Source organism: Oryctolagus cuniculus, chromosome 7 (assembly GCF_964237555.1).
Source record: "Oryctolagus cuniculus chromosome 7, mOryCun1.1, whole genome shotgun sequence".
In the NCBI taxonomy this organism is placed as follows: domain Eukaryota; kingdom Metazoa; phylum Chordata; class Mammalia; order Lagomorpha; family Leporidae; genus Oryctolagus; species Oryctolagus cuniculus.
In genome coordinates, this window is record NC_091438.1 from 54,625,374 (window position 1) to 54,648,870 (window position 23,497).

Sequence of the window (23,497 nt, forward strand, 5' to 3'; positions counted from 1 at the left end):
CCAGAAGAAGCTCCTGGCTCCTGGCTTCAGATTGGCGTAGCTCCAGCCATTGCGGCTATCTGGGGAGTGAACCAGAGGAAGACCTCTCTCTCTGTCTCTACCTCTCTCTGTAACTCTCTTTCAAATAAATAAAAATAAATCTTAAAAAAAAAAAAAGGACATGCTTGATATGCTCCCCTGATGTGGACAGGGCTTGGCGGCAGCCAGGAAAGGAACAAGGAACAAGGTGGCCTGGGGCCTCTTGCAGCCCTGTGTGTGCAGGGCTGGGGCAAAGGGTGTCCTCATGTCCCTCTCCCAGGGGGCACCATGCACAGGGTTTCTCTCAGGGTCTCTAAACAGGGAAGACAGGTGCAGAGCATGGAGCTGCCCCCTGGGGCACTCCCTTTTGCTGCGGTGTTGCAGTGGGTAGGAGGGGTGCTAGCCTGCCAGGAGGGGCCAGGCTGTGTGGCCTCCATAGAGGCACTCAGCAGGGCATTAACGTGCAGGCTGCGGCCTGGCCATCTGCTCATGGGAGCCACAGAGCCAGCTGCCCCGCCTCTCACTTTTCTCTCCCCTCGTCTCCGCGCGCCTCCTCTCCTCTGACCTTCCGGGCTCGCATCCCCCTCGTGTGCCTCCAGCCACTCCACCAGGCTGACAGGCTGTATCAGCGAATCCCTCCACAGTGTCATATCTAACTTTTTTATTCATTGCATGATTTATTTTTAGCCCGAAACAACTGCATCCTAAAAATGGAGTTCCCAATGAGACAGGGGCTGGGCCGAGCTATGTAAGGTATCCGGGGCTGGGCCTGGCCGTGCGCATGTGGCGATGCGCCGCCCCTCGGTGTCCTGAGCCCACGCATACAAGGAGCTGGGGGCCCCGGGCGGAGCTGGGCAGAGGTCAGCCTCCCTGTGTCCTGCCCAGCGGGCTCATCCAGGCCTCCAGGAATCTGCCGTGCTCCCTCGGGCACACAGCACGTTTGGGGAAGGAGACGGGAAACTTGTCCCAGATGAAGAGAGCTCACCTGTTCGTCGTGGGGGTCTACCTGCTGTCCTCTTGCAGGGCCGAAGAGGGTCTCAACTTCCCCACGTACGACGGGAAGGACCGGGTGGTGAGTCTTTCGGAGAAGAACTTCAAGCAGATTTTGAAGAAATACGACTTGCTGTGCCTCTACTACCACGCGCCGGTGTCGGCCGACAAGGTGGCCCAGAAGCAGTTCCAGCTGAAGGAGATTGTGCTCGAGGTAGGGGGCGTGCGGGGCGCGGGAGAGCGCGGCGCCTGCGCACCCACGGCTGCCGCGTTTTACTTCCCGGTGGTGGGTGGTGCGGCCGGGCTGGGGTGTGTGAACAACGGGGCGGCGGCGTGGGGGCAGGGGGTGCGTCGTGGTCCTCTTGGTTTCCCAGGGGCTCTTGTCCCAGCCATGGTTTTGCCCCGAAGAACGTTGGAATCCTTGCTGGAGCTGTAGTCTGAAATGGAAGCCAGAGGGAACCGGTGGGCTTCATCCACTGTGCCCATCCCGGCTCCTCCCTGGCTGATGCCTCCCCAGGGTGCTGGGGGAACAGGAGCCTGTTTGGCCTCGGCTGTTCCAGGGCCGGATGGGGGCTGCACCCCAGAGATTTCTCCTCTTGGACGATTTCCTTTCGGACAGTATTGTGGAGTGCAGATGTGTGCAGCCAATGGGTTTATCTCCTCAGAAAGTGCCTGGGCAGGGTTTGGGGTGGAGATGAAGTCAGTTCTTATTTTATCTGCATTACATGGCCTGTTGGTGGCCTGGCAAGGGGGGCCATTCCGACTGCATTGTGAGAGCCCCGGAGCCTGTTCCCGCAGCTCCTCCTGGACAGCTGGAGATCCCTTACACCATGGGAGTACCAGCGGCTGCCAAGAATGTGGCAGGCACTGAGACACCTCCCGTGCCCAGGCCAGTGCGGGATGAAAAGGGCTGTCTGAGAATCATGCAGTTTGCTAACCAGCGCAATCAGAGAACTGGGGTTAACGAGTTTCACAGAATTCCCATAGACAAGCATGTGGATTTGAGCCCCCCTACCACCGCAACTGACTATAACAAAGGCCAGTACAGCTATCCCAAATACACCACAAGGTGTAAAAACCGCTTCAGAATCCTGTCTCCTGATTGTCATACAAACACTTATTTTCATGGCATTTATACATGGTGGTGTGGTCATTTCAGAGAGCGCTGGCTGCCAAAATGCTAAGCATCTGAAAAATATCACCACTACCAGCCTGGGGTTGTGGCACAGCATGTGAGGCCAGCACTTGGGTTGCTGGCATGCATTATGGGAGTACCTGGTTTGAGTCCTGATAATGTGCCCGGGGGGCAGCAGATGACGGTCCAAATACTGGAGTCCCCTCCTACCCATATGGGAATCCTGATGGAATTCCTGGCTCCTGGTTTCAGCTCGGCCTACCCTCAACTCTGGCAGGCATTGGGGGTAAATAATTAAGTAAATCTTTTTCAAAAATCAAAATAGCACTGCTCCTGCGCGTTTGTTTGTCAGGCTGCATGCTGGGTGCTGGCTGTGGAGGGCCAGGTCCCTGTGTGGGGAAGCAGCCTCAGTCGCTGGGTCCTTAGAGTACAGAAAAGGGGCAGTCACAGCCGGGCAAGAGCAGGACCCAGAGCGTGGCTGCTGCTCAGCTGCTGAGGTCAGCCCTCACACGGCTGTCTCCGTCTGCATCGCCACCTGCCGGGCTCGGCTACCCTGCATGCCTGTCCTTGCCCAGTTAGCCCGGAACCCAGAAGGGTGCCTCTGGGTGGCGGTGCAAGTAATGGCACCCATTGCTGACTCCCTGTCAGATGAATTTGCATGTATGAGGGCACTCAACGCATTCATGGAAGGATAGAATGAAAAGACCAGGTACATAAACATTGAAATCTATGCATCTTGTTCTTATAATATGCGTTTTCCAGGAATTTTTAGAAGACCTCTCATAGGCATGGATTTCAAAATGTTCTTGAATCAAAACAAACTTACCTTTTAATTTTTTTCCACAAGCGTTTTGAAGTCCGTGTGTATGTGTGTGTGTGTGTGTGTCTCAGTATAAACTCCCTAAAGACTACGTTGGGAACCACCATGAGGAGGGGATCCCCTCCCCCCAGGCACCTTTGGTCCCACGCTGCCCTTTTGGGCGTGAGGGCCTAGGCCCAGCAGAGGCTGGTGAGTGACAGCTCAGGAGCTGGTCCCCTGCTGCTGCCTCCTCTAGCTCAAGGAGGCATCTTTAGGGATAGGAGATCTGGATTTGGGTTGTGGCTGGGCCTCTGCTAGCCACATGACACGTGACACAGGGCAGGTTACTTTCTGGGTGCCTCGTTTTTCTTATCTATAAATATGGAAAAACTAGTGACTACCACCCAGGTGGATGGTGATTCTGTAACAGTGATTAGCACGCACGGAATGGCCGCTGTGTGCAGGGACCACAGTGAGCACTTGGCATGTGTGTGCTGGGTTAAGCTCTGCAGAGGGGCTGTGGACCAAGTGCGGTTATGACCTGCATTTTATAAACGAGGAAACGGAGGCACAGTGTGACCCAGTTACCCAGAGCCACACACCTGATGCAGGGACAGGCAGCTTAGGGTCTCCGGGTCACTCCTCTAGCACCGAGAAAGCAATGCACAGGGAGCCGCTGCGTATCCCGTGCAGGAGCACAGACAACAGCCTTCCAGAAACACGTGCTCAGCCTCCCCCAGCCTGGCCTAGTGAGCCCGGCCGTCTCCCCAGCAGGCTGAGGCACACGCAGCCCTGAGGCACAGCCCGGGCAGGGTCCAGGAGCAGGCCTGGGCTCCTCTGTGAATGTAGAGAGGGCTGGCTCTTTGTGGAGATACCTGTCAGCTGCAGGCTCTTGACTTCCAAGTAAATAAATTACAAAGAGAGCGAGCAAGCAAGTGAGCAGAGGTGAGCCTTTAAGCTTTCTGCACAGGTCAAACAACTGTTTTACCCTCTTACTCCCTTGGACCCCAAACTTACACTAAGAAGAATATTCTCCCGGTCCCAGGGCTGTGGAGGGAGGCGGGGAGGCACCCCAGCGCACACCCCTGAGGCTGACAGCTGCCGTGGAGGCGGGGCCTCTTCTCAGCTTAGGGAGGGGCTCCTACTATCTTCAGCATCTGCGTGTCCCAGGAAACATGGACACACATGGAAAATACTTGTATTTCTTTTTTAAAGATTTACTTATTTATTTCAAAGTCAGAGTTACACAGCAAGAGAAGGAGAGGCAGAAAGATAGAGAGAGAGAGAGAGAGAGAGTGGTCTTCCATCTGCTGGTTCACTCCCCAATAAACTGCAATGGCCAAAGCTGAGCTGATCTGAAGCCAGAGCCCAGGAGATTCCTCCGGGTCTCCCACGTGGGTGCAGGGGCCCAAGGTCTTGGGCCATCTTCCATTGCCTTCCCAGGCTACAGCTGAGAGCTGAATTGGAAGTGGAGCAGCTGGGACTCAAGCTGGTGCCACCCACTAGGATGCTGGCACAGCAGGTGGCAGCTTTACCTGCTTTGCCACAGTGCCAGCCCCAAATACTTGGATTTAAAAGAAAAACTTTTCTTTTTTGAAAAGATTTATTTATTTTGCTTGAAAGTCAGAATTACACATAGAGAGGAGAGGCAGAGAGAGAGAGAGAGGTCTTCCATCCACTGGTTCACTCCCCAGATGGCTGCAACGGCTGGAGCTGCACTGATCTGAAGCCAGGAGCCAGGAGCTTCTTCCGGGTCTCTCACGTGGGTGCAGGGGCCCAAGAACTTGAGCCATCTTCTACTGCTTTCCCAGGCCATAGCAGAGAGCTGGATTCAAGTGGAACAGCCGGGTCTCGAACCAGCGCCCATATAGGATGCTGGCACAGCAGGCGGCGGCTTTAGCGGCTATGCCACAGCACCAGCCCTAAAAGAAAACTTTTCTATTTTTATTCTGTTCTCTGTTTTACTTATGAATGATTGATCCCAATCTATTAAATGTCACTCCCAAGCCGTGAGTTGCTACCCTCAGATGGAAATACCCGAGGAATATTTAGGGGATCAAGCTTTGGAGTTGAAAGTCCTTATCCGGCCAGTGCCGCGGCTCACTAGGCTAATCCTCCACCTGCGGCGCCAGTACTCCGGGTTCTAGTCCCAGTTGGGGCCCCGGATTCTGTCCCAGTTGTCCCTCTTCCAGTCCAGATCTTTGCTGTGGCCCCAGAAGGCAGTGGAGGATGGCCCAAGTCCTTGGGCCCTGCACCCGCATGGGAGACCAGGAGGAAGCACCTGGCTCCTGGTTTTGGATCAGTGCAGCGCTGGCCGTAGTGGCCATTTGGGAGGTGAACCAACGGAAGGAAGAACTTTCTCTGTGTCTCTCTCACTGTCTAGCTCTGCCTGTCTAAAAAAAAAAGTCCTTATCCCTCAAGGGCTGGGTCAATCTGGTAGAAACCCAAAGGCACTGTGGTCAGCTGTGTGTATGTTGTCTGCTGCTCCAGCTGTGTCAATGAAAAGACTCAAAAACAGCCCCTGGGGTCGGTGCTGTGGCGAGGTAGGTTAAACCTCTGGCTGTGGTACCGGCATCCTATGTGGGTGCCTGCTCAAGTCCCGGCTGCTCCACTTCCCATCCCGCTCCCTGCTAATGGCCTGGGAAGGCAGCAGAGGATGGCTCAAGTGCTTGGGCCCCTGCACCCATGTGGGAGACCCAGAAGATGGACCCAGCTCCAGCCATTGCGGCCATTTGGGGAGCGAACCAGTGGATGGAAGATCTCTCAGTCTCTGTCTCTCCTTCTCTTTCTATAACTCTGCCTTTTGAATAAATAAATAAATCTTTTTAAAAAATAAAAACAGCCCCAGCCACAGGACAAGGGAGTCCTTCTTGAGATGTCCTTCAATTAGTCTTGCACTTGCCACTTCCTCTTCAGGGGCCCTGGGGTTGGTACAGGGGGAATGAGACACTCCTGAGGGGAAGACAGGCAATAGAATGCAGACAGTCCCTGTGACCCAGAGCTTCTCTGGGAGTGGCCAGGAGGACTGGGGGGGGGGGCGGGGAGGGGGGAGAAGGGAAAGAAGAGGGCTCCCACTTTCTGGAGGAAGCTTTGCCAATTCTTGCTCCCTCTGCGCTTAGCGTTTTTCCTGGCCTCAGGGCCCTCGTTGCTGGAGGGCATGGTTTTTATTCTGCTTGGTTGAGTCCCTCTGGCAAAATAACATTGCCAGTTATTTTCACCTCTGTATAGCCAGGTCTGAGTTCTGTGCTGGGAACACGGTTTGGACAGGGGAGAGAATACAAGGTCACTGCAAGCTTAGCGGGAAAAGGGCGAGTAAAGTCTTGCCAGCTGCACCAGACCCAAACCCTGCTTTCCGGTTTGAGCAGGGTCCAGCTCCGGGGGCCTCGGGGCCAGTGCATGCCACATGGGTTCGGGGGATGGTCTGTTAATACTTGTCGAATGAATGAACGAAACGTTAGTGCTCAGAGGAGCCTCAACGTTGGGAATCATCTCGATGGTTCTTAGGCTCTCGCTGCACGGATGTGGCCTTGACCTAAGCAGTGAGTCGTCCCAGCTCCTGGCTGGGCACCCCTCATCAAGAAGATAACACTCATGCATTTGCCACTGTTGAATATGTGGGAAGGGAGGGAGAAGGCCATAAAAACAACTGCCTAGCCGTAAACATGTTCACATTCTGCTGAGACTCTATGTACAAGTGCACGTGTTTCAATCAGGATTATCTCATTTATGCAGTTTTGTTTCCTGCACATTTCATTTCCACCTATTGTGTGTTCCTGTGGCATTTGAAAGTTTTATGTTCTTTGCTACCCTAGTGTTTATGCCAGTGGGGCACTCCATTTTATCCCTACTCATATTTGAAAAATAATTTTCCTGTTTGAGGATCGCACCATGATTTTCAGGGTTTTAAAAATCTTTGTCTATTTAGATTTCCATTGTTGTTTCACAGAGCATTTCTTTGGTTTCTGGTTAAATTAAATTTTTTCATCTTATTTTTTTCTATGCATTTGCCCCATTTTTCTTTCTTTTTTAAAAGATTTATGTATTTATTCAAAGGTCAGAGTTACACAGAGAGGAGAGGCAGAGAGAGAGAGAGAAAGAGAGAAAGAGGTCTTCTATCTGATGGTTCACTCCCCAGTTGGCTACAATGGCTGGAGCTATGCCAATCCGAAGCCAGGAGCGAGCAAGGAGCTTCTTCCAGGTCTCCCACGTGGGTACAGGGGCCCAAGGTCTTGGGCCATCTTCCACTGCCTTCCCAGGCCACAGCAGAGAGCTGGATGGGAAGTAGAGCAGCTGGGTCCCGAACCAGCGCCCATATGGGATGCTGGCACCTCAGGCTAGAGGGTTAACCCACTGCGTCTGTCCCTGCCCCATTTTTCTAGTGGGGTGTCAACACTGAATATAAAAGGCTTTAGGGTTTTGTATGCTGTCTACCACAGCTCAGCTAGGATAGCAGATCCAGTCACATCACAGTGGCCGGCTCCTGTTAGCATCAGCTGAGACCCAGAGGCAGGTACTGGCGGTGGATTCAGTCCCTCCCTGCCCCTTGTTTTCTGCCTCCTCTTCCTCCTTGAAACCGCTCCTGTCACATTCTATAAATACTATGGGAGAAAGTCCTCCAGCAGCGCCAGACCACTCTCAGGTTGACAAGCTCGAGAGACATGGTGTGCTCAGTGCCGGCCTCTGCCACGTGGACCTGGGTTCATCTCCTGAGCAGGCAACGGCTGTGTTCAGGTGCCTGAAGCAGCAGATGGTGTGGTGAGGGGGGAGCGAAGGCCCCCAGGCAGAGCCAAGTCATAAACGCTGGGTCCTGTTGACCCTCACTCCCCAACTAGGTCCAGACATGAGCAGCCCACTCCATCAGTTCACAGGTGGGGGCACCAGGCCTTGGGAGCTCCAGCTGGGGAGGTGAGGGCGTGTTGCCTCCCAGCAGCCAGCTGAGCCCTGAAGGAGGAGTGACTTGGCCATGGTCAGACTCTGGCCACCCCTGACTTGTCAGTGGCCTCGCTGAGCCTGTGTCAGCTACAACCTAGTAAGCACCACTTACTAAATGAGGCCTCTTCTGCGCTCCAAGCTGCACAGCTCAATCTCACTCCCCTGGGAGGAGCTCCAGGGTTCCTTCGAGCCCCCTTCTACCTTTTCCCTGGTGGAGACAAATGTAGGGTTTTGCCCTCTGCAACGCTGGCCTCCCAAGAGCAACCTGAATTCAAGGCGAGCTTGATCCCAGGGGAAGCCAAAACAGAACAAAGACACTGAAACAATGCAGTTCACATTGAGTGAGAAAGATCAAGAAGCTGCCTGTAGATCAAAAACACAATGGGGCCGGCGCCGCGGCTCACATGGCTAATCCTCTGCCTGTGGCGCTGGCGCTGGCACCCCAGGTTCTAGCCTCAGTTGGAGGGCTGGATTCTGTCCCGGTTGCTCCTCTTCCAGTCCAGCTCTCTGCTGTGGCCCGGGAGCGCAGTGGAGGATGGCCCAGGTCCTTGGGCCCTGCACCTGCATGGGAGACCAGGAGAAGCACCTGGCTCCTGGCTTCGGATCGGTGCAGTGCACCGGCTGCAGCAGCCATTTGGGGAGTAAACCAACGGAAGGAAGACCTTTCTCTCTGTCTCTCTCTCACTGTCTAACTGCCTGTCAAAGCACACACACACACACACACACACACACACACCGGAACGTGACTGGCATCGTGGCACAGAGATCTCAGCGGCCGCCTGCAATACCAGCATCCCATATCGGGGTATCTGAGTCCTGGCTATTCCACTTCCAATCCTGCTCCCTGCTGATGCACCCAGGGAGGCAGCAGAGGATGGCCCAAGTACCAGATGGAGTTCTAGACTCCTGGCTTTGGCCTGGCCTAGTCTTGGTAGTTGCAGCCATTTGGGGAGTGAACCAGCAGATGGAAGATCTCTTTCTATCATTGTGTCTCCTCTCTCTGTGTCACTCTGCCTTTCAAATAAATACATAAATTGTCACACACACACACACAATTGACTGGATTGAGGGGTCTCGTGGCAGTGTGGCTGTGGAGGCCCTGATGTTAGAAGGATCCCACTGGCCATGCCTAAGCGATAATGGACATCCCTCTGGGAGCTCCTGCGTGCTCTGGGAAAGTGTCCCTGTGCTGCCCAGCACCAAAGCCAGAGGTGGGTGTCATTAATGCTCCCCTCCCCTCCTACCTTATCCCTAAACCCCAGAACAATCTCCCTTCCTCTGACCCATTGCACTGCATAGCAAGAAGGAAGGAAGACGACCAAAGCTTTTACCTGGTAGGCTTCATCTTTGCATGGAAGCAACTCTGTAGCCACATAAGCCTCTAGACAGAAAGGAGAAAGGAGATGTGCAGGGGTCCCAGACTAGTTTTAGGATCTCTGGGCACTTTTTATTTCCTAGTCACACACTTACAGTTAAGGCTGGTGCTTGTCACTGCCTTCACGTGTGTTGGGTGGTAATGGGTTACTGTGATGGGAGCAACAAAATAGAACAACCTGTAACCAAGATGCAGTTTTGCAATTTTTTAAAAAAATTATTTGTTTGAGAGAGAGAGAGTTACAGAGAGAGAGAGAGGGAGAGACAGAGAAAAGTCTTCCATCCAGCATGGCTGGAGCTAGGTGGATCCGAAGCCAGGAGCTAGGAGCTTCTTCTGGGTCTTCCACACAGGTGCAGGGGCCCAAGGACTTGAGCCATCTTCCACTGCTTTTCCAGGCTATAGCAGAAAGTTGAATCAGAAGAGGAGCAGCTGGGACTAGAACCGATGCCCATATGGGATGCTGGCACTGCAGGTGGACGCTTAGTTTACTGTGCCACAGTGATTGAGGGAAGCCACAAGGGATTTTCTCAGGCCAGTTAGTGAGTGTTTAGCACATGGGAATAAGATCTGTGAATCCCTTATTGTTCATTCCTTCATCAAACATTCATTGCTCTCAGTAGACCCTCAACAGTCTAAGCACAGACACGAGATGGGCTAAGTGCATGTGTGGATGGAGAGTGAGCGGTGCTTCCCAGTGCTGACCACAGGAACAGTGAGAATGTGCTCATTTGGTTTGGGTGAACATTGGACTGGCAGGCAATCGGGAGTCCTGGGACCAAAACAGCTTTATGGCTTGGTGTGGGCATGGGTATAGTCTAATCTCTATTTTAAGTCCTTGCCTCACATATAGGTCAGATTTCAAAGTTGAGACATGTATAAGGTGCACAAAGTGATGACAAGATTTATTTTAAAAATGAGAAAGAGAATACAGATTCACACCTGAGTGTGGGTACAGAGAACTACCTGTTATGAGTGGGCCAGAGGATTGCCTGAAAAGGGAGAGGGAGGAAAACTAGAGTAACCCACTCCACACACAGTCTGCAGTGGTAAGAAGCCACTGGGATTTTAGGATAACTCCTTAAATTCCACGTGGAGTGTAATTTTCATATTGTCATGGCATCTCCCTCTTCTGGGTCCCAGATGAAACAGGTGCATCCTGGGAAAGAAGGTGTTTGATTGACAGGTAGAGGGGATAGCATTACACTGGGGACTTACCGGGACATCCAGCTCACTCAGACCTGAACTGGCTGCCTGGTTATACCACGTCAATCTCCGTGACTGAGCACTGGCTGACCTGCTGCTCCTGGTCATCTTCCCTAGGCCATAGCTGGAGTTTGAGGCCTGAGGCTACTCCTCTCTGTCCCCTCTTTGGGGCCCTTCTGCTCCTCCTGCCTAAGGACATAATCACTATAGCTCACCACATGGTAGCTGAGGGGATACGCTGCTACCATCCTCACGGGGACTCCCTCTCAAGCCCTCTTGGATATTAGAAAATGATTGGTAGGGGCCTTTCCATCAGCAGGAAGGGTTAGTGCTAAGACCAGTTTCCCTGTGCTGGGACACAGGTTACTTTTCAATAATTTTTAGAAGATTACTCTAACACAGTTATTCATTAGACCTGTGGGGAGGGACAGGTTAGTCCATCATCCATGGCAGAATCAAGAATCAGAATCCGGGGCCAGTGTTGTGGCGTGGTGAGTAAAGCCGCTGCCTGCGACAGTGGCATCCTGCACTGCCATGTCCCGGCTGCTCCACTTCTGATCCAGCTCTCTGTTAATGGCCTGGGAAAAGCAGTGGAACCCAAGTACTTGGTCCCCTGCCACCCATATGGAAGACCCAGATGAAGTTCCTGGCTCCTGGCTTCAGCCTGGCCCAGCACTGGCCATTGTAGCCATCTGGGGAGTGAATCAGCAGATGGAAGATCTCTGTCTCTCCCTCTTTCTCTGAGTTGCAAAATAAACAAATAGATCTTTTTTTAAAGCAATAAAAGAAATCAGTTCTTGTGCGAGGGAGGCCTATGGGTTCTACAGCTGAGTCTCACTCCCTTTCTCTTTCTCTCTCTCCATCTCTTTTTTCTAAATTTTGTTCCTTATTTGAGAGACAGGTGAGAGAGAAAGCACTCTCACCCATTGGTTCCCAGTGGAAGCCAGGGGCAGGGAACTCAGTCCAGATCTCCCACATGGGTAGAAGGGATTAAGTCACTGGGCCATCACCAGGCCTCCCAGGTTCTATTTTGGTGGAAGTTGGAGTGGGGAGTGAGAGCCAGGTGTTGAAGCCCGGAACACCGACATGGGATGCAGGTGTCTTAACTGCTAGACCAAATGCCTACTCCTGGTGAGTGTACTGCTGCTGCTGTTCTCAGTCTGCCAAGGCCCCTAAAACACTGAGCTCTCGTCTTTGTTCTGGTCTCAGTCTCCTAAGTCATCTATCAGTGAAAAGTAACCTTTAGCTGGGCGTGGCCGCAGCCTCTGGCCCAGCCTCTGCCGTGTGCCCAGCACCACAGGCAAGACTCTTGGATGCATGGAGACCAGGCCATGCTTGTACATTCCACTTAGATGAAGCAGCTGGAAGTCAGAGCACCTGAACCAGTGTTCCGTTTACAAGTTGGTGCTGGGCAAGTGGAAGGTGCGTCTCATTGCCCAGGTAGTTTCCACATCAGTGAACTAAGCGAATTCATTGAACATGGATGAATAAGAGTTTCATCAATGCAGATGAATAAAATCATAAAATGTACAAGAGTTAGGGATTATTATTTTTGTTATATGAATTTCTGTTTAAGAGATCATTATTTTTGTTAATTCATCTACAGGGGTACTTTTTAAAATCCATGGAAAAATAGAATTCAAAGATAGGTTTATTTGGCACAAAAATTTTGAAATCCATGCATAGTTTTCATAGTATAAATTTTCCATGAACTTTTTGAAGACTTCCTATATATAGAATGTCTAATCAAGTGCTTGATTAGTGCTTACCAGATACAGATTTTTCTCACCTGCCTCTTGAACTTCGGTACATGGTCTTAGCTCTAATAATTCTCAACTTCGGTCGTTCATTAGAATTGCCTAGGAGTCGTAAAAATTACTGTTGCTACATATAGTCGCTGCTGTCCAAGATACTGGCTTCACTGGTCATGGGATTAGGGTTGATGTCCGGGAACTATAGTTTTAAAAAGATCCCTGGTGGAAGCCGGCACCCTGGCTCACTTGGTTAATTCTCCACCTGCAGCACCAGCATCCCATATGGGCACCGGGTTCTAGTCCCGGTTGCTCCTCTTCCAGTCCAGCTCTCTGCTGTGGCCTGGGAGTGCAGTGGAGGATGGCCCAGGTCCTTGGCCCCTGCACCCGCATGGGAGACCAGGAGGAAGCACCTGGCTCCTGGCTTTGGATTGGCGCAGCGCTGGCTGTGGCAGCCATTTGGGGAGTGAGCCAACGGAAGGAAGACCTCTCTCTCTCTCTCTCTCTCTCTCTCTCTCTCTCTCTCACTGTCTAACTCTATCTTTCAAATTAAAAAAAAAAAAAGATACAAGCAATTATGCATGGATTTCATAAATTTTTGCCTGGAAATAAATTTGTCCTTGATTTCCATTTGAAGAATGCTTATATTTGCTTGCTGTGTCATGTTTCCCCTTTCCCCAAAAGAGATGGCAAATGGAAAACCCTGGAGGTATGTGGATGCTGTGATGTGTAATGGAAAACTGAGAAAGCTGCTCGGAGCAAACCAGAGTGCTTCATAATGTGGAAGCAAGACGTGTGAGTGCTCAGAGAGGTTCTTCTTCTTCTTCTTCTTCTTTTTTTTTTTTTTTAAGATTTATTTATCATTTATTTGAAAGGCAGAGTGACAGAATGGGAGAGAGCGAGAGACAGGAGCAAGTGAGTGAGAGTGAGTTTCCATCTTCTGGTTCACTCTCCTAAATGACCTTAATGGTAGGGGCTGGGCCAGGCTGAAACCAGGAGCCAGGAGCTGCATCCTGGTCTCCCACATGAGTGGTGGGGGCCCAAGCACTTGGGCCATCTTCCACTGCTTTCCCAGGTGCAATTGTAGGGAGCTGGATCAGAAGCAGAGCAGCCAGGACTTGAACTCCAATATGGGATGCCAGGATTGCCAGCGGCTGCTTAACCCACTCCATCACAACACAGACCCCAAGGGGGTCATTCTTTCCTTTCAGTGAACGCTCACCTTACTTAGGCACAGATGGCATGGCCCCCGATGACTGAGGAGATGTTCGTTCTTTTGTGGATGGTAAGAACATACTTCCTCTAGTCTATGCTAAATGTCAGCCTCTCAGGGAAGCTTTTCCCTGAGCGCTTGTATGAAGCCCACTGCTCTCACCTCTTCTATCCTCCTTTATGTTTCTCTGTAGCACTTGGCTGTCATTTTGCAGCCATCTGACACCCCACAGGGGTAGGGCACCTTTTCTCTGCCAAGGGCCATTGGATATTTATAACATCATGTGTGGGCCCTACAAAATGATCAGCTTAAAAATGAGCCTGCTGTAGATTTATGGAATTTCGAGTCCTGCCTGCTGTTGCCTTGGCAGGGCCAGCCCAAATGATTTCTCAGGACTTATAAGGCCCATGGGCCAGGTGTTCCCCACCCACACTACAGAATCGAAATCCACAAAGGCCAGGACGTACTCTCTTCTATTGCTGCACCTTAGCCCTTAGATCGGTGGGTATTCAATGGTGTTTGCTGCCTGAATGCTGAGTGAACAGAGGACAAGGAAGAGAAGGGGAATAGCACTTGGAAGAGACTTCATAAACCATGCCCAATGTACACGCTTTGGGAATGTTATTTTACTTATTTCTTACATTCTCATATTGCCAGCAGAGAGGTGAGCCAGAGAGTTCATGAAAATTGCCCAAAGTCACAAAGCAATGATGTAGCAGAGCATGAAACTGGGATTTGAATTCACACTGATGTGGTTGCAAATGGAATGTTCTTGCCGCTACGCCAAGGGACAGCTGACAGGGATTACAAGCCCTGCACACTTACACTGGGACAATATCTTTAGTTTGTAGTTTGGATTTCAACCCATACTTGAACAACATGAAATTATATACTGGGCTAACTGTGCATAGAAGCTAAATGACTAGTGTGACTAAGATGGACTAACGTTTAGCAGCTACTTGGAACTTAAAGGTTAGAGGGATGGATGGATGGAGAGATGGATGGATGGATGGATGGATGGATAGGTGGATTGATGGATGGATGGATGGAGGATGGATGGATAGATGGGTGCATGGATAGGTAGATGGATGGATAGATGGATGGATGGGTAGATGGATGATGATAGGTGGATGGATGGATGAATGGGTAGATGGATGGGTGGATGGGTAGGTGAATGGAAAGAGGGCAAGAAGGAGAAGACAAGGGATTAAAAATACATGGTCTATATTGGAAGTACATTTCTCCTTGATCTCTTTAAAATTAAGTTAAATTAAAATTTATTGGAGTTTTGAGTAGAATAGTAGGGGTTGACTCAGATTCAGGGGTCTATTGCTCACCATTACTTAATCTCACTGAAATGTGAGTAAAACTGATTCTTTTTTAAACCATGGGACTCTCAGCTTAAAATATCTACACACATGGGCTCAAACCTCAGGCTCTGTAAGGCTGACCCGGCATTCTGAAGTCTAAACCTGCTTAGCACTGGCAAATGTCCCAGTGGTTGTGTTTCCAAACCCCAAGAGAGGGAGGCCAGATAAAGTTGCTGGAGTCAAGCAGATCTGCAGATGGAGGATGTGGGAACACTGGGCAGAGAATAGCAACACACACAGGACTCAGGTATTTTTTCCAAGGGTTCATGGCCCAAAGATGGTATTCTCCAAACCCACACCTGCTCCCCTCTGAAAAATTAGATGAGGTCAGGATTATTTTGGTCTGGATTGAAGAAGGCATCCTCACATAGAACCTGTGGTCATTTGGGAGATGCTTGCTCTTAAACTGTGGCTCCATAAAGCTCAAGAGCCAGTGAAGGAATGTGTGATGAGTGTTTGCTGTGCGCTTTTCAGTAACATGACTGATGCCTTGTGTGAGATGGCGGAAGAGCAAGAAGGACTATTTTAAGAACATGGACTGAGTAGACGGTAGTTAAGTTCTTCCTTGTGCATAGAGAACTGTTAAAGACATAGAGATTTTACAAAATGGAAAATACATTTTTGAGACCATGGGAAGCTGCTTCTCTCACTGCTCCCACCCCCAGAAAGCCCCCAGTAAGACTCAAGCCCAAACAGGACAGCTGGCCACTGTATTCCTGAAACAGATCTCCTCCCAAAGTTACAATTTTTAAATGAGGACCCAAGGCACCATGAAAGCCACCATGATGGAAATATGATCAGGGCTATGATAATGTAAAGCAGAAAAACAAGGCCGGTGCCGAGCTCACTAGGCTAATCCTCTGCCTTGCAGCGCCGGCACCCCGGGTTCCAGTCCCAGTCGGGGTGCCGGATTCTGTCCCGGTTGCCCCTCTTCCAGGCCAGCTCTCTGCTGTGGCCAGGGAATGCAGTGGAGGATGGCCCAAGTGCTTGGGCCCTGCACCCCATGGGAGACCAGGATAAGCACCTGGCTCCTGCCTTCGGATCAGCGCGGTGCGCCGGCCGCAGCGCGCCAGCCGCAGCGGCCATTGGAGGGTGAACCAACGGCAAAGGAAGACCTTTCTCTCTGTCTCTCTCTTTCACTGTCCACTCTGCCTGTAAAAAAAAAAAAAGGCAGAAAAACAAAAAGTAATGTATAGGGGCCAGCGCTGTGGCACAGTAGGTTAATCCTCTGCCTTGCCTGTGGTGCTTGCATCCATATGGGCACCGGTTCTAGTCCCGGTTGCTCCAGCTCTCTGCTAACAGCCAGGGACAGCAGTGGAAGTTGGTCTAAGTGCTTGGACCCCTGCATCCATGTGGGAAACCCAGAGGAGACTCCTGGCTTCTGGCTTTGGATCGGCTCAGCTCTGGCCCATGTGGTCATTTGGAGAGTGAACCAGTGGATGGAAGATCTCTCTGTCTCTCCCACTCCTTCTCACATCTGAAACTCTACCTCTCAGATAAATAAATAAAATCTTTATAAAAAAAGGAATGTAAAAAATCTGCTTCAGAATCACAAGATTTCTCTTTAAAATCAGCAACCTTGCCCTCTTAACAGCTGGAGCTTTTGCTAGTTGGTGTGGAGCATGTTTGCGTAGTTATCAGCTTAGTCTTTGCACTTGTCTGAGATGACTTGTTGCTCCTAGAAAGCCAGCCCCCTGAAGGACTGGGCCTGTTCAAAGAAGCCACTGAGGCTTCCCTGTTTTATCAACTGAATGTGGCAAGCCAGAGTTATCTCGATAAGCTGCTTCTGTTTGGACAGCCATGTGGGACGATGGCCAGGTTGCCGTCTTGCAATGTGACGAGCTGGGCAGGCCAGAGCCGCTTCTGAGTGCCCAGAGTGCCTCGTTCCAGAAGCTTCTGCCTGCTGCTGGGTGTCCCATGCCAGGCAGACCACTCTCCCCCCATCTGCTGTGTGCTGGATGGGCCAGGAGAGCCGCTGATAGGTACACCCTGACACGCTCACCTGCCTCTGCCTTACACCCACATATTCAGCACTTTGGCTCAGGATACCAAACGGCTGGTCAGCCTGATCACATATCTAGATTATCTAGGAAGGAAACGAGAGCATCCCACAGACTCAGAGGAAAGTAAATGCAACACGTGCACAGCGGTGAGTACCAGCACCCAGGAGGGTAAGCAGCAGAGGCTTGGTGCTGGCCCCAGCTGGAGTTGATGCCTTGCACTGCAGACATGTCCCTCAACTCCCAAAGGCCGAGTGCTTCCTTTGTGAATATAAACCACAGGCTGCACCTTGCTCACCAGGGCCTTCTGAACGTAAAAGGGGTGACCTGTTGGGAACCACCGGGATGGGGAAGCACATTGCAACCTGCAGCTCTCTGCATACCTTAACTCTGTGTGGCGTCTCTTGTCACCAAAATAGATGCCAAGCAGACATCTCACAAAGCTCAGCCAGGCAGTGGCAGGTTCCTTCTCTGCTTTGCTCTGTGTACCATGGGAGAGAGAAGTCAGGGGCTTTTGTCCACTCATTAGTTCACATTTGGGAGATTCCCCGCAGGAGCTGGAGCACCCTTTTGTAAAAATGAGAAGGACCAACCCATGGCAGGTTCATTTGCAAAATCTCTCTCTGGCGCCAGAAGGGCACTGACTATTGCGTGGGACTCCCTCCCAGGGAGAGCTGGGGCGGAGGCTAGCAGGGATGTCGTGGCGTCGGCTGCTCTTGGGTGCAGAATTTGGTAGGGAAAGCTTGAGAAAGGGTGTGGCCTAACCCCACATCAGTCAAATCTAATTTTTAAAAAAATCCCATGCAATGGTGTTTTTAGTATCACGACAAAACAGAGCAAAACCCAAACCCTAGAGGCTCCCTCATTCAGTGATTTGGATAGCACATCATGCTACACAAGCTAAGGATGTGACTGTGTGTTAGCAGCTACTGTGTAGAGCACAGGTGCTCAGCATCCAGGCCCAGGTGCAGCCATGTCTCATCACCTCGGACCTGCTCAGAAATGCACGCTCTTGGGATCCATCCCGGACCTACTGAGTCAGAAACTCAGGGGTGAGCCTGGAAATTTGCATCTCACCAGCCCTCCTTCCAGAAAATTCCAGGGTGGGTGGGGCACATGTTCAAGCACAACAGGTTCAGCATAAGGGGTCTCCCCTTAGAGGAACTAAGCTTCCACTGTGAGCCGCCTCGGGTCCCTGCTGCAACCATTAGGTCTCATTTGTTTCTTTTTAGATGAGCAAATTGAAAGTCAGTGAGGTTGCAACCTGCTCAGAATTATAATAAGTCTGCTCAGCTAAAAAGGGAGCAGAGCCAGGTCCCTCTGAGGCCCGGTGCAGGAGTAGAATGGGTGAGGCTGATAAGGACTTGAACTTGAACTCTAGGTGCTACAGTGTCAGGCTTGGAATCCCAGCTGAGCTGGATGAAGTGCTGTGAGGCCTTGGATGAGGTAGTTAACCTCTCTGTGCCTCCACTTGCTTCCTTATCTACAAACCTCTTCCTCATGAGGATTTTGTGAAGATTCAGTAAGATAAGTCGTGGAAGGTAGTTGGAGTTGACACAGTAAACGCCCCTGAAACACTACTGTTGCTGTTATGTGGCCTGTTAGCCTGGTGTACAGAGAAGACAGCATTGGCCCTTGGGTCCGTTCCTTAGCCTGGCCTAAGGGGTCAGCACCTAAAGTGACAATAGAAACCATCCACAGACTCCCTCCCCTCCGAGGCTCCTACAGGGATCGCCCATTCCTGCTCTAAGAGGCACAGGGATTTACCTGAATAAAATAAAATAGCTGTCCCATCGTTCAGCCAGCCTCCTCCATGGGCCCGTCACGTGCCAGCCACCCGGCTATACATAGCCCAGGCCTCAGTTGAGGGCAGCAGCAAGTGACAGGAGCTTACCGGAGATAAACTCAGCTCTCTGGTCTCGGGGGAGCACGCACAGTTGTTGAATGCTTGATGTGTTGCCAGAGAGACGCGGGTCAAAACAGCCTTTGGGCTCCTGGCTGACTTGGAAAGAGCCAGCGTGCAGCCAGGAGACTTTTCCCGCTGGCCTGAGGGACCCTCCCTTTGAGCACAGACCTGCGCCATGTTCCCCCAGGCTCCTCAGTGCTTGAGGTTGTGTATCACCTTTTTCACCTCCCCTCCAATGAGCAGTCGCCTCCTGTATCTGCGCTGGCCCATACCTGCCCCACCTTCCCACAGCCACCAAGTGAGGGGGCTTTTCTCCTCCCCAGACACTGCTCTCTGCATGTGCTGCAAGGGGAGCTTTCTCCCGTCTCCCTGGATTCAGGCTGCCAAGAGCTGCAGAGGGCCTTGAAAAGATGGATGGGATGTGCTGTCCTCAGAGGCCTGGGGCCCGCCGGCGGCACGGGGAGCCGGCCCCTCTCACTGCCCTGTGAGCTTGCCCCTCCTTTCATGGGCAAACTTCTCGAACAAGTGATCCACACCTGCTCTGACTTGTCCCTGCCACCCACTCAATTCCTTAACTCCCAGTGCTTTGGCTCTTGTCCCAGCTCTTCCCTGCAAGGTCACCCGTGACTTTCCAGTCCTGAAATGAGACACCTCATGGGGGTCCCACCCCTCCCTGATGCCCTGCGACACCTGATATGCCCACCCACGCCTTTGCGGCTTTGGAGTTGTGACCACGGGATCCCTTCCCTCCTTCTGCGTCTCTGTCTGCTCCTCGGCCTCCAGGACGGGCTCTCCCTGCTGCTCTTGCCTCCAGGTTGGTCGCCCTCAATTCTCTGGATTTCTAGCACCTCGCCTCCCAAAGACGTCGCCCACCCTCCTGCCTCCGCCTCCGCCTCCCACAGTTCCTTGCAAGCCCCAGGTCAGCCCCTTCATCCCCCAGCTGGGCTTCCATGACTGTAAACTCGCTCTGAGCAGAGCTGGGCCCCCTTCTGGCATGCCCTGCTGGCCTCACTATTTGTCCTTCTCTCTGTCCCCAGATTGGAGACCCTGGGACCGTCGTGTCTCCCCCTGTCCTTCGTCTCCACCCTTCTCTCTCTCTGAAGCCAAAAAAGAGTTTCCAGATCTGACTGACTCTCAGCTCGCCCCATCCCTATACAATTGCTTCTCCTCCTCCACTGCCACCGCCTTTGTGTGACACCAGGGCCACCTGCCTCGGTCTCTGGCATCAGTGTCTCCCACAGGTCACCTTTCCCTTCCACGCTTCTTCCTACCTGTCAGATCCATCAGCCCACGACACGAGTCCTGTTGTCCTTCTTCCCGAATCAGAGCTTCTGGTCTCACTCCTGGGCTATCACATAGATGGTTGATAGACAATAATGGTGTGAATTTACTTGCACTTACACTCTGAAAGGGTTGCAAAGGAAAAACAGAAGGTTTGTGGTCAAAGGGGAAAGGGGCACCTGACTGGGACTGGGAGTCTGAGAATGCCTTTTGAGGAACTGACATTCAAGTGTAGGATCAAGGAAAGCAGGACTTGGTGAGGAATGGGGGGAAAGAGATGGGCGTAATGGGAAGCAGAGTGGGTTTTGGTGCCTTTGTGCACATTAGGACAAGGGGTGCCCTGCGGGCAGCTGCAGCCTGTGCCCAGCCTTGGGATTGGGAGTGCAGCTGCATGAGCTGATGCCATCTGTGCCAAGTCCTGAGGCAGGCAAGAGCCTGATGCTTTGAGAAATGAAAGAAGAGCATGTTACTAAGTGAGAGCGTGGCCCTGAGTAAGGCTGGCGAGGCAGGAAGGCCTCCTGGGGCAGAGACTTGCTGGTTTAGATTCATCCTGGCTGAATTCAATTCACAGTGGGTAACACAGCCCACCGGGCTCTGCATGACTGGCTGTCCCTGCTTGACAGCTCTCTCTTTTAAGTCTCCATAGCCCTTTATTTTCTGCCCGGGCCCTTTAGCACCTAAAGCTAAGTTTTCAACAACTCCCTCCCTTATTTTTTTTTAAAGATTGATTTTATTTATTTGAAAGACAGAGTTACAGAGAGAGGTAGAGACACAGAGAGAGGTCTTCCATCTGCTGGTACACTCTCCAGATGGCCACAATGGCTGGAGCTGGGCCAATTCAAAGCCAGGAGCCAGAAACCAGGAGCTTATTCCAGGTCTCCCATGCGGGTGCAGGGATCCAAGGACTTGGGCCATCCTCCACTGCTTTCCCAGGCCATAGCAGAGAGCTGGATTGGAAGAGGAGCAGCTGGGACTAGAACCGGTGCCCACATGGGATGCTGGCACCTCAGGCCAGGGCCCTAACCCATTGCGCCACAGCACCAGCCCCAATTCCCTCCTTTATTAAATCAAGGTCTTTGAAGCTGACGCATGTCTGACAGGTTTTCATTTTACAAACTACCTTGAACCTACTAGATACTCATTTATTGATTGTTGCTCCTTCTGTTCCAATAGTTTAAACATTGGTAGTTTTGAATTGGTACATAAAATCAAAAAGAAAATCTAACATTTATTAGACCCTTACAACATGGCAAGAATTGAATCATGCACTCTACAGGGATTATCTCAGTTCATCTTCAAAACAGCCCTGTGAACTAGATATTGTTACTGTCCACACTGTGAACTAGATACTGTTGCTGTCCACACTCTACAGTGTAGTCTCAGTGCCAGCTTGTGACCAGGTCAGGAATCTAGGTGTCTGATTTTAAGCCCTGTGCTCCTAACCACTGGGATATATACTCAGAGGTCATTTATTCATCTATAGGGGAATGCTGGACTTCAGCATTATGGAAGTTAACAGTGACACAATAAGTACCCATAGAATGCAACAAAAAGAGAGATAGCAAGAAGTATACTGTAAACTTTCTCTGCTTTACTATGGAATTATGACTATTGTCTATGGTGAACTTTTTTTTAAAGTTATTTTTTGCACTCAAAAGAGTCAGTCAAGGGTAAAGCAAATCCTAATGTTTCTGGAAGGAGCGAGCACTGTGCCGATGCCCAGGGGCGGCATCTAACTGACTCTCAGACAGCCCCTACTCTGCAGGATGGGCTGGCTCAGGCAACACTGAGAAGCAGCCAACCAGCCAACCACAGCCAGCAGAGGGACATTTAGAAGTCAACAGGAGAAACTGCAACCCCATCTGAAAGGGTAATTCAGTTTTCTGGGGATCTAGGAGACATAGCTGACCTCTTCTCGTCAGGTATGAGACTTGGTCACTGTCTTTGATGACAGTTGCTTCTTGCCCCTTTGAACTGGGGAAGTACTTGGGCCATCCATTCATCCTCAAGTATGCTGAGTGTCTCCAAGGAACTGGGCAAGATCATAAAGGAAGCATAAAACAGTCTTTCTTCTCAGGGAGGAAAGAGTCACAAGACAGAAGAGACTTAAACCCAAGGCTAGCATGGACAAAATAAGTACCAGAGGGCTTTGTCCCTGTCATAGGCTCTTTGAATTCCAGAAAGCAGAATGGGGTGAAAGATGAACCTGGAGCTGGGCTTGACACCCAACCAAGGGTTGGCAGGGCTGGCAGGGCTGGCCACAACCTGAGTGACTGGTTTGCAGAAGAGAAAAGCGGGGAGGGGAGGGGAGGGGAGGAGAGAAGAGGGGAGAAGGGGAGGGGAGAAGGGGAGGGGAGCTAGAGAGTTAGGGGTAGGGCAAGAGCAGTGACAAGGCTCAGAGGCAGACAGTGTCCCAGTGTTACAGGAAAATGGCAGCAGAGAAATTATTATTATCTCGGTTCTTTGTCTCACGTGGAAGAAGAATTTCCAGGTGGACAAGCAGAGAGATTTAAAAAGAAAGATTTATTAGAGTCAAAGACCTCCAGCCAGAGCAGCATGGAGGAGGGTTTCCAAGAGAGGAAAAAACATGAAGTGGTCTGTGGCAGTTTTTAGGCACAATTTTGATTGACATTCAGTTACAAGGCAGGGACAAAACCCTGCAAAAGGCCTGATTTACCATCCTTGATCCCATCTGGCTTGCTCATGATAACACAAAAAACCATCCAGAAGAGTGGGATAGGTAACTTGTTTCCACAATAAACTGTGAACTCAGGAGGATGCAGTCATCACTCCCTGGCTATTCTCATGGTAAATTTGGAGATTCAGAAGGAAGGAGGGCAGACATTTTGATTTTGTAAAGATAACCCTTTGAGGGGGGGAGCAAGCATTCTGCACTCCAAATTCCACGGGGACCACCCTGACTGCCTATTAACCAGTCTGACTCCTCACACCACCTGCCCCACTGCCCCAGCAGGGGCTCCTGTTTCCGTGGGAACTAGGCAAATGAGGAGTCAGGAGGTTCGGCACTTTCACTCCACCATTCTCCCCCACCCAGCTTCAAGATGCTTCTGGGTTGCTGCCATTCCTGGCCACCCTGGAGTGTGAAGGGACCTCGAAGATGGCAGTGATGACAGAGCTCAGCTGGGCCAGCTTGGGCCTAATCAGGGTGGAAGGTGGCAGGGTTGAAGATAAAGGTGCAGAGGAGGCAGTGGGCGGGTCTCCGCTCACATGAATTCTAGACCCATCTGTGATTGCCTGCTCTGTCCATCCATCCATAACACAGGACCATGATTGGCTGGGCTTAGTTAACCAGAGAATCAGGAAAACAGAACTGAGTTCATCTGAGATGGCACCTGCCACGCATTTGTCTTCAAGTTCATATAAAATCAGTGTGCTCATGGGAAGGGTGTGCTTCACATGCCTGGGAGAGGTACACAATTACGTCCACCTGAAAACAAACAAAACCTGGTAGTGTGTGCTGAGGAGAGGTCAGAGTTAAATTATATTTAATCCTCAGAGGTAAT

At 51.2% G+C, this 23,497-nt stretch overlaps 1 protein-coding gene across 1 annotated transcript in view; it reads left to right on the top strand.

Annotated features, from left to right (window-relative positions):
• Positions 1–905: 905 nt before the first annotated feature.
• Positions 906–23,497, top strand: part of CASQ2 (calsequestrin 2) — a 71,843-nt gene continuing 49,251 nt past the window's right edge. Inside the window, 1 exon segment of the mRNA NM_001101691.1 lies at positions 906–1,222. Coding sequence (NP_001095161.1) covers positions 989–1,222 — 234 coding nt within the window. The 5' untranslated portion in view covers positions 906–988.